Below are 12014 nucleotides of genomic sequence, written 5' to 3'. Positions count from 1 at the left end.
AATTTCTTTTAGGCTGGTGTTCGGAATATACTTGAGTGGGTAGTAGAATTGTATTTAGAGTTTGAGGACTATTTGGGAAACTAGGTAAATAATTAAAGATAGAAGATTGCCTATTCAAACAAAATGTAGTTTCTTAGCTTTACTTTTATAGCTCTGAATTCAGAATTACTAATTATAACTATATTTGGTGTAACTAAAAGAGTACCCTCCAAAACCAAAAATTGAAATATTCCTTGTATTTTCCATGACTATATAATTTAGAATTGGCTTTCCCAGGACTAATGGGAATTATCAAGAATTTACTACTACCTCCTCAGTTATGTACACAGTCTGTCAACTTGTTTTATAATATTTTAATGAATAAATAGTTCACAAGGAATGTTGGTTTTAAGGAGCATCGTATCATTTAAAACTAATATATAGAAAACAATTTTAATTCTCTTAGGATACCTAGTCTGTTGATCAACTACATGTAGTGTGTTTTCTACTTTATGTATCAGTTAATTCAATCCCCTAATCAGTTATATGCTCAGGTCTGTAGTAATAAAGCATACACTATTTTTTCCACCCCTGTAGTTTTATCTTTTCTTTCCTATTGTTAGAATTAACATTGTATTTATAAAATATTTTCAGTTATATCCTAGAGTAGTGACTGTGAGCTGTAGTTAGTCCAGTTAGTTACCTGTACAACTGACATGCTTGCTCTGTTTCCTCACAAGTTTGGCAGATCCATGAAGCAGGTGATATCTAGTATTTCCCAAATGTTTGTTGAATTTATAGATAATTTGGAAGTATTACCTAAAGAAGTAAATATTCAGCTAAAGATAAAGCTTAACTTAAACTCTCGATTGATAAAAATATTATTTTCTATTTTTTTAAAGATTATGGCTTTTATCTAACCATTCTAAGTAGTTCATTTTAACTAAACATATAGATTTGTCAGCAGAAGTAGACTTACAAATGATATCAGAGGAAGAACAAGAAAGGCGTGATGGAAGTGAATATAATCACCCACAGGTATATAAAAATTATAATTTAAGTTTCTGGTTTAATAATGTTTACTATGCTTTAATATTGTAACATAGTACAAATGAAATTACCTTTTGAACTAGCTTTTCATAGTCAATAGATGATCACTCAATAATAATTCTTTATAAAATGTCACAAACTTAAAATATTGTTAGAAAGTGTTATAGCTTATAGCTAAACTTTAACCTTAGAATTAAGGTAAACAGAATTTCCTGAATATTGTTTGTTTCTCTATTTTTATAACATCTTCACATGATAAAGAAGTTAACATTCAAATATCAAATCATATGACTAAGCAGTTGAAATTATGAACAGTATAACAATGATAGCCACTGTGTTGGATTCATATAAAAAGAATAATAATTTGCAGTTTCATTTTGCCAATCACTAAATGCTAAGATAAAGATTTATTCTGCCTTGTGATCTATAATTGACTTCAGAAACTACATTCAGGGAGAGAATGGGGTCATAAAATCAACCCAACTGCCTATTAAGAGAGTCACACCTTCCAGGATGGGACGTTTGTTGTTAGGTTACAAACAATAACTTTCTAATTTATTTCATTTCAGTTTTGGAAATTAGTTAAGATTTTGTTATTCACTCATCAGGGGATATTAGAATATATTAGAACTGGATGCAAGCAGATAATCAATATCCATGTATACACTATCACTGTATATAATTTTGAATTAAAATTTAGGAATTTGCTTTTCTTTCTAATGTTAATTGATAATTGACTTCTAATAATTTAAAGTTTACCTATTCTCTATTAATCTTCAAAAAGAATCCTTAAGTGCACTGTAGGGGTTTTGTATTTAAGGTATAGTGAGGTGAAATAATATTAAGTGAGGAAGCCTTAGTAACAGTAAAAATAAAATCATCTCCTAACTCATTTTTGGTAGAGTTAACATAATAAATTGTTCAGTTCCAACAGTGACAAAATTAGATTTGTGGGGGGTTCCTCTTAAAGGCAAGTTATTTTTCATTTCTTAGTTATAATCCAGTGATTTGGGAGTAGCTAAACATAGATTAAGAAATCTAACAGTTAAATTTTATTTTCTAATTCTTCTTTGTCCATACTTCATTAAGGATAAAGTTATTTTACAAACATGTACTCTGGCATAAAAGACAGCAGAAAATCAAATCAAGCAAATTAACTCTTCCACCTTTGCATCTGTAAAAATATGTAAAGACACAGAAGTGAATGAGTAATGTGATAGATAGGATTTATCTGTGTATTCAGGACTTCCTTGTATGCAAAAGCATGAGGAAATGTGCATTAAACAAGGAAAATTAGAGTGGAAAGGTAATTTAAAACTTGTCACAGATGAGTTAAGGCAGAAGTTTGGTGAAATTTGTGAAAAATACAAAATTGCAGCTTGTCTTGAGGAAGAGCCACTACATGATAATGCTAAAGCAGAAGTAAAGAAAATACCTATTTTGACAAATAGTGTACCTGATTATGATGAAAGAGATGCATTTGGAGTGCCTGTCTCTGTAGTATTCTAGGCACTTCCTGAACAGAAAGAAAATGTCTTTCCATCTCATTCATACTCTGGATCCCTGGAATGCACTTGCCAGTCATCTCCTAAGCTTTATTTAATCGAAGATAAATTAGACTATGAAAATTGTAACAAACCAGACACTGAACATGTTTTTAACAAAAATTAGGAGAGTTTTTATAATGATACAGAAAATAAAGTAAGGGGTAGTTACATCTGAAGTGAAAGAAGACCAAGACTTTGATAAGCAAATGACAAAAAATAAGAGTCAAAATACCACCAATTGGAAATTAGACATTGAACATATATCTTATAGTGATATAAAAAGCCTTTTTGATTTTTGGGTTGAATGCTCCAATGAGATGAAATACATGATTCAAATAAAAAGGCACGATATGTCTGCTGTTAGACAAACTTATAAGGAAACAAAACCAATAGAAGACTTGTTCCAGAAGCCATTATTTGCAGATAATTGCAGATGCTAATAACTATAAAAGCATGGAACCCAAATTAGAAAATGTGAGTTCTCCACAGTGTAGTGACAGAACCTCAGATATATATCTAAATGAAGGATTGCAGCAAAACGTGCAAAAGTTTAAGAATGAGATAGGCATGTTACAAGTAGAGTTCCTGGCTTTGTAAACAGAAAGTTCAACTGCAAAAAGAGATAGACATTCATTGTTGCTACTGTTTTTTCTCTTTATAAATTATATGATCCCTTCTGATTTTTCACTATGTCAAAAGCTTGTGTCTAGAAGTAGATTATTTCCACAATCTAAATAATAGGAGTCAGGAAGACATTCTCATAATTTTTTTCCCCTCATCAACCTAAGTCTAAGTCTGTGAGTCTTCTAAGCAGCATATGAACTGGGAATCTAATTTAGCTGTGTACCATGGGACTTCTGAACCAGAGTAAGCATAAAGGAAGTTGCTTTAAAAATGTAATAAGCTCTGGGTTTTTAAAAGTCTATTCGCTTAAATAGAGATTGCATTTCCATAAACAATAAAATGGGAAGGAAGCAATGAAATATAAGCAAGTATATCAATCTATCAATCTGTTTATTGTTCTTTAGTATGTATAATCTAATCTGATTTACTCAAACCCTTGGAATTTAGAATTCCAACATGTTCACTTCAATATATTTCTAATAACTAATATTATATATACTTCCACATTTTTTATCACCACTCTCAGATGTTCCTGTTGAGTCAAACCTTTATATTGTTATTTAAGTGTGGTAAGTGTTGACGTGTATGCCTTTATTATATAGGTAGCATAAACCTTCAGCAAAAAATTCAGTGTTTAAGTCCAAAGGAGAAAATTGAGTTTTGAGGTACATTGAGTTTTTAAAATAGTCAAGATCTAGAGATATCCTCCTTTAAAAGAGAAATTACATGATTGTCTAGATGTCCATCACCTCCAACAAAGGTATTAAATTACCATGCCAAAGTAACACTTTTAGATTATCTGATTAATTTGATGAGTTTATCTGGTAATTTATCTGATTCAGTATTAAAGAATTATATTATCTCTTTTGGTGCCATAAAATGCAAAGTGTGCCACTAAGGAGCTTTGGACAAATCATTTAACCTTTCTTGGTTTTACTTCCATTATTGGTAGAGAAGGGGCTAAAGTTGATAATTACTTCTATACCCTCTAGCTATAAAATGTTGTGGTTATTGGATGTAAAATTTGAGGAGCATTGCTCACTTTCCATAATTCTATGGTTTGTCAGTTTTGCTCTGCTCCTTGTGTGTGGTGAACTTTGGTTTACATATTTTAGTGCACATCACCACTTTCTCGATACCCTGAAATCCAAATGAATTAAAATTTTAAAAGGTATTGGGGAAAGAGTAGCTTAGTGCAGAAGGAGGGGTGCATCCTGTTTGTCATGGAAGCACCACAAGGACACTTCCTCTAAATGGTAAAGACAGAAGAGGATAAATTTTGTGTCTGTTATTGTGTCTCTGTCTCTGGCCAAGTGAGGGGGTAATGTTAGATAGCAAAGAGTGAATGGATGTGAGTAAGAGCCCAAGATTAAGAAATGTTGGCTAAATCTACTGCTTTTATTCAAACAGAAATGAAACAGAGTTTGCAAACATTTCAGTGACCTGTAATGATAAAATTAAAGTAAGCACAGAAATATTTGTAGCAGTTAAAATCAGGCAGAGTCAAATGATAAAGTTAATGAAAACAAAGAATTTCTTTTTAATGAATAAAGTAATAACAATCATTCTTAGTCTCAAACTTTCCTTAAAGGTTGAAGAAGAAAAGCAGCAGCACAAAAGTAATGACATGGGAGAATCAGGAAACATACATGCTGCTGCTGCTGCTGCTGCTGGGTTAATTCAACAAAGAAAAAGGGACAAAACTGATAACCAGCAATTTCCTCTTGCGCAGAGTGAAGATTCTGATAGGTAAGCCTATTTAACACTAGGTAATTGTTACTTTCCTATAAAATGAATCCTAATCTGAGCTAATACTTAAGATTAACAAATTTTATACTTTTACTGGAGATAATCAGCCTTGCCTGGTAATCAGAAGAACACAAATAACATACTACTTTTTGCAGCCATAAAGATAATTATCTTTAAAAAATAATAAAAATAACCAGATAACGCAAATGTTGAGGACAAAGGCATTCTCCTGCACTGTTGGTAGATGGAATTGGTAAAATCTTTCTGAGGAGTAGTTTAGCAGTGTGTTTCAAAATTTCAAATATGTCATCTCCTGATCCCTACAGCTTCACTTCCAGGACTAGACCCTACAAGAAAACATGACTTGTGTAAACACACACATACACACACACAAACATACACATACATTCTAAAAACATTTATTATACATTATTATATATATAATATATACCAGATCATTATATATATATGTTATGTGTGTGTGTATTATGGCAGATATGTTAAGGCTATTTATATAAATATGTTGCACATGTATGTAAGGGTATTGATTATAGCATTGTGATCTCAAAAAGTGGGAGATAGTCTAAATACCCACCAATAAGGAAACAAAGTAATGTAGTATACAAATTAATTATAATCTGAGCTAATATTCATGATTAATAAATTTTATACTTAATAAAGTAAAGTTAGATTTAGTGTACTGATTGTTTCACAACTTAAGTATATTTAAAGCATTTGCCTCATTGTTATGTCTTAAGCAAATTTTGTTAGAGTACTTTAAATATCTGCTGAGTTACGAAGGAAGTTAGATGTTACACTGGCATTTTACTTTGTTACCAACAAAATTACTAGTTAGCAGATTTTTTCTTTTTGTTCTGAGTGCATGACCCTCAAGAATATTTGACCCAGTGAAAACTCTTTCTTCCAAAAAGCTTTCTTCATATGGCTTTCAGGGTATCATTCACTCACCTGCATTTCCTCCTAGCAATAACCAACTTATTCTCTGTTTCTCTGAGTTTCCTCTTTTAGGATTCCACATGTACATCAGATCATACAGTTTTGTTTTTCTCTGACTTACTTCAATTAGTATAATGCTCTCAAGGTTCACCCATGTTGTTACAAATGGCAGGATTTCCTTCCATTGTAAATATATACATTAAAAAAATCTGTTGGTCCACTGATGGACACTTAGGTTGTTTCCATGTCTTTGCTTTATAAATAGTGCTGCAACAAACATAGGAATGCAGATATCTCTCAGCAGTGATTTCATTTCCTTCAGATATATGCCCAGAAGTAATATTGTTGGATCATATGATGGTCTACTTTTAATTTTTTGAAGAGCCTTCATACTGTTTTCCACAGTGGCTATGCCAATTTATGTTCCTACCAACACTGCATGGGGTTTCCACATCTTCATGAACACTTGCTATCTCTTGTCTTTGACAGGAGCCATGTAACAGTTGTGAGAGGATATCTCATTGTGGTTTTGATGTGCATTTCCCTGATGATTTGTGATATTAAGCACCTTGTCATGTACCTTTCAGCATTTGAACATCTTCATTGGAAGAATGGCAATTAAGATGCTTTGTCCATTTTTTCTTGGATTCTTTGTTTTTTTGCTAATAAGTTGTATGAGTTTCTTATATATTTTGGATATTAACCCTTTAGCAGATGATGTGATTTGCACATATTTTCCTTCATTCTGTAGGTTGCCTTTTCATTTTGTTGCCTGTTTCTTTTGCTCTGTAGGAACTATTTAGTTTTTTGTAGCTCTATTTATTTTTGCTTTTGTTGCTTGTGTTTTGGTGTCACATCCAAACTCACTGCCAAGAACAATGTCAAAGATTTTTTCACTTGTGGTTTCTTATAAGAGTTTTATGGTTTCAGATCTTAACAATTAATTTATTAATCCATTTTGAGTTAATTTTTGTGAATAGTATAAGATGGGGGTCCAATTTCATTCTTTTGTATGTGAATATCCAATTTTCTTAGCACCATCTGCTAGAGACTGTCTTTCCTTTGTTGAGTATTCTTGGCTTTCTTGTCAAATATTCGTTGACCATATGCATGGGTTTATTTCTGGATTCTCAGTTCTGTTCCATTGCTCTTTGTGTTTACTTTTCTGCCAGTACCATGTTGTTTTGATTCCTATAGCTTTGTAATATAGTTTTAAGTCAGAAGGCATCACACTTCCTTCTTTCTCAAGATATTTCCTTCTCAAGATTGCCTTGACCATTTGGGGTCTTTTGTGGTTCCATACAAACTTTAGCATTGTTTTTTCCATTTCTGTGAAAAATGCTGGTGGTATTTTCGTAGTGACTGCATTGAATCTGTAGATGGCTTTGAATAATATGAACATTTAAAATATTAATTTTTCTGGTCCATGAACAGGGGGATGTCTTCCCATTTGTTTCAGTCTTTTGCAATTTCTTTTATCAAAGTTTTATAGTTTTCAGTATATAACATATCTTTCACCTACTTGGTTAACTTTATTCCTAAGTATTTTATTCTTTTTGATGTTTTGTGAATAGAATATTTTCTTCACTGTTTTTTAGATACTTTGTTTTTAGTGTGTAGAACTGCAACTAATTTCTGTGTTTTGATTTTGTATCCTGCAACTTTAGTGATTCATTGATTACTTTTAACAACTTTTAATGGTGTCTTTAGGATTTTGTTGTAAAGAATCACATCATATACAAACAGTTTTACTTATTCCTTTATTATTTAGGTGCCTTTTATTTCTTTTTCTTGACTGATTGCTCTGGCTAGGACTTGTAGTATTATGTTGAAAAGGAAGAGTGGGAACCTTTGTCTTGTTCCTGGTCTTAGAGGAAAAGCTTTCAGTTTTTCACCACTGAGTATGATGTTAGTTATTGGCTTGTCATATACGCCTTCATTATGTTCAGGTACATTCCTTGCATACCTACTTTTTGTTGAGAGTTTTTATCATGAAAGGATGTTGAATTTTGTCAAATGCTTTTTCTGCACATATTAAGATGATCTTATGATTTTTATCTTTCATTTTATTAATGTGGTATGTCAATTTTTAAAATTTGATTTGATTGATTTCTGAAGGATAACTCTGGGGTAGTTTTCTGGGTTGGCAATTTTTTCTTTTAGAACTTTGAATATGTAATCCCACTCTCTCTGTCCTGGCCTGTAAGGTTTCTGCTGAAAAATGGCTAATAGTCTTATAGGGGTTTACTTGTAGATGAAAAGCATCTTTCTTCTTATCACTTTTAAGAACCTCTCTTTGTCTTTGATTCTTGACACTTTCATTATGATTTGTCTTTGTGAAGAGCTCTTTAGGTTGAGTTTGTTTGATGACCTGTGAGCTTCAGAAACTTGGATGTCCAAAGCTCTCTGTAGGGTTAGGAAGTTCTCAACCATTACTTCTTTAAACTTTCTGCCTCCTTCAACCTCTCTTCTCCTTCTGGAACTGCAATATTTCACAGATTGTTTCTTTTGATGGTATCCCATAATTCACATAGGCTTCCTTCACCTCTTTTCATTCCTTTTTTCTCTGCTTTCCTCTGGATAATTTCAAAGTTCCTGTCTTTAAACTCATAGATTTTTTTACTTGATCGATTCTGCTTTCTATTCTCTATTGCATTTTTCCTTTCATTTATTGTATTCTTCAGCTTCAGAATTTTTGCTTGGGTCTTTTTTTATTATTTCTGTCTCTTTGTTAAACTTATCATTTTGCTCATTATTGTTCTCCTGATTTTGTTGAATTGTCTTTTTGTGCTTTTTTGTAGCTCATTGAGTTTCCTTAACACTGCTATTTTGAATTCTTTGTCAGATAAATTACAGCTCTCCAGGCCTTCGGAATCAGTTACTAGAAGATTATTGTGATCCTCTGGTGGTTCCATATTTCCTTGATTTTTCACGTTCTTTGAAGTTTTGCATTGCTGTCCTTCAGTCTTTAATGACTGCCTTCTCCAGTGTGTTCAAACTTAGTTTTTTTTTTCCGCACTGGTATACTTGAACTTTGCTTGAAAACTGGATTTCCAAAAAGGCTGTCATCCATGAGTGATTATCTAAGACAGTGTTTCCCAGGGCTCCCCGATGTAATTATGGGCTGGAGTCAGTTTATGGGCTTCTGGCAGGTCCACAGCTGGGACAATAGCCTGAATGCCTGTTGCCTGAGGCATAGGTGGGTGAGACTCCTCTGAGGTCCCTTGGCCTCTGATGCTAGATTCCACAACTCCCACAAAGGCACTTCTATCCATGGATGGGTGCCAGATTGTTGGTGGTGTGATAAAACAGGTACATCTTACTCAGCTGTGATGTTGACGTCACTCTGACATATAGGTATTTTACAAGTAAAGTTTTTCCCGCTGAGATAACTTCCCTGATTTCTTCTTTGATATTATATGTGCCTTAATGCTATGCTAAAAACTTCATTTAAGTTAAATTTTGTTATATTTTAAATAAAAACCAAAATACAACACAAATCTAATTATTACTTCTGTGTTTAAGAGTCATTGCTTTTAGGCAGTGAATTCTAGCTTTTTAGGATAGCATTCAAGGTTCATTAGAATTTTTTCCTGACTCATCTCTTACTACTTGTTTCCAATATTTTATACTTTTCCTTTCAGGTTCCAGGCACTATCTAAATGCCATGTGCCTAGTCTTTGTGTTCACATCCTAATCTTTAAGTAGAATGGTTTTACTCCCATTTCTTTTCCTGAGGACTTCTGTTTATTTTCCTTTTTTGGTAAGGCCTTCATTATGCTCACACCTTTTCATATGTCAGCTCTTACATATCACGTTGTATCATAATTGTCTATTTATCTGTCCTTTGAAGCAAGGAATATGTTGTAAATGGTTGGTACTTCATAATTCTGTGAATTAATATGTGAATTAAGATGCATAACAGAATTTTACAAAAATTCTTTTATTCTTTGTGAGTAAAATTATTAGAAAACAATGGCTTTTTTATGGATTTTTAAAAATAATATGAAGGAAGTAAAGAAAAATTAAAATGACAAATGGACATCAGAAGAATCTGTGACTAAACTAATGTTTGAGAAGGCTGATGCACTAACTGGTGGTCTACTACAAGTGAATGATGACAGCAGTTCAAGTGAAATAGATCAGGGTGAAGGAAGGTAAAGTCTATACATACTTTATTTCCATATCAACGAATTTTACCAGTGATTATTTTTTGTGGATCGAAGACACTATAACATAGTGACAGGCCAATTCAAAAGAATGCTCACGTTTCCTTTTTCAAATTTCAAAGGCTGCTGAAAGGTTAAGATGAGGCTAACTGACTTTGATAAGGAGCATTTTCAATAAATAGTAGTCATGGAAAGTAGACCAGTAGTGAATAAGTGTAAACCATTTCTTAGAGATTTTTTAATGGAAAAAAGCAATAGAGAAATCAATGATAACCAAAGAATGTGGAGTTCAAGGGAATCTTTTTTTAATTTTAAGATGGGAGCTTGTAGAATATGTTTGTATGCTGTTGGAAATGAGCCAATAGAAAAGGAATTATTTATTTAATTTAATTTTGTTTGTATTTTCAGGTATTAAAAATCTTATTGAGTGTGTGAGACTGACTGGTCGTTACCACAGGGGAGGGGATGGGATGGGTGGGTGAAATAGGTGAAGGGGATAAAGAGGCACAAAATCTCAGTCATCATATAAAGTAGTTATGGGGATGAAAGTACAGCATAGAGAATATAGTCAATAGGTCTGTAACATCTTTCTATGTTGACAGTAACTACAGTAGTTGGGTAGGATTTACTAATGTATATAACTGTTGAATCACTGTTATATACTTGAAACCAATATAATATTGTATATCAAATATACTTCAATAAGAAAAATTTTTTAAATAAAGATTATAGTAAACAAGTGGTCCACAGTACTCCTATTCATGTATTATTTTATGGTAAGAAGTTGTTGATTCAGAATTAGTTCCTAAGAGGAATATTCTCATATGATTGAATATATACATGATTACTTAAGTTATTTTATCATACATAAATATTTAAAAATTATATACTACTAAATATAAAAACAGGTCACACTGAATAGAATGTAATCATTCCTTGATGATTTTAGATATTTAGTGCCTTTGACAGTATTGTCATGAACAGCTATGATTTTGCAAGGTGCTCTGAGGGATCAGGTTATAGTAACTTCATGGTTGTTTGGATTCTGGAGGAAAAGAGAAGACTTTTGTTTATTTACAATAAAAATAGAACTATAAATCTATTACATTATTACTTTTGGAGTATAAAATTCTAAATTACAAAATCCATGCTTCTTGTGCCAATGTCATTGGCACATATTATGTGTTTAGTGAGTACATGCTGTATACACAGATAAACAGTTGATGACTGAATGAATACCTTTTGATGAATTTCTTTAGAAAAAGCAAATCTTTAGTTTATGGAAAGTAGATTTCCAATATTGCCTATGTATGAAGTCTGTTTTTTAATTTTCAAATCTTTAAGTGAAGTGTAGTTGACATACATTAGTTTCAGGTGTACAACATAGTACTCTTATTTTTCAAAAAACATGTAAGACTCATAAATTATTTATAATCAATGCAAAATGGAATAATAATATAGATTCACTTGCTTTATTTCTTAGAAACACTTAAAAATAAATAACACTTTCACAGTATATTGTAAAACATGTTTTGAATTATGAGTCTGCTACTGACTAGCTATTGGGGCTTGAGTAAGTTAGCCTTTCTGTGCCTCACCGTCTTCCTGGATAAAATACCTATTATATTACCTACTTCATAGAACTGTCAGGAGAAAAGTGCCTTTAACACAGGTAAAATTCTTATAATAATGCAGAGTAGGGGACAGAGGATTAAAGATGGCAGCATGAGAGGTGAGACAGAGGCCTCCTCCCAAAACCACATACAAAAACATAATTAATATAACTAATCCTAAAAGAGCAATCGGAAAGAAGGCTGCGCCAGACTGCATACACCTGGAGAAAAGAACAGACCTCATGGAACAGGGTAACATACCAAAGCTGTGATCCAGTGGGACCCAAGCCCTTCTTCCCCTGCCATAGCTCACTGGCAGGAGGAAG

The 12014-nt window shown here is 32.5% G+C and overlaps 1 protein-coding gene across 1 annotated transcript in view; it reads left to right on the top strand.

The window, feature by feature from the left end:
- LOC118922865 (ankyrin repeat domain-containing protein 26-like) overlaps positions 1–12014 on the top strand; it is a 121647-nt gene that overhangs the window by 24643 nt on the left and 84990 nt on the right. Inside the window, 4 exon segments of the mRNA XM_057499338.1 lie at positions 935–1017; positions 4792–4949; positions 8763–8776; positions 9910–10063. Coding sequence (XP_057355321.1) covers positions 935–1017; positions 4792–4949; positions 8763–8776; positions 9910–10063 — 409 coding nt within the window.

This window comes from Manis pentadactyla, chromosome 3 (genome assembly GCF_030020395.1).
Source record: "Manis pentadactyla isolate mManPen7 chromosome 3, mManPen7.hap1, whole genome shotgun sequence".
Classification (NCBI taxonomy): Eukaryota; Metazoa; Chordata; class Mammalia; order Pholidota; family Manidae; genus Manis; species Manis pentadactyla.
This window is presented reverse-complemented; position numbering and strand designations above follow the sequence as displayed.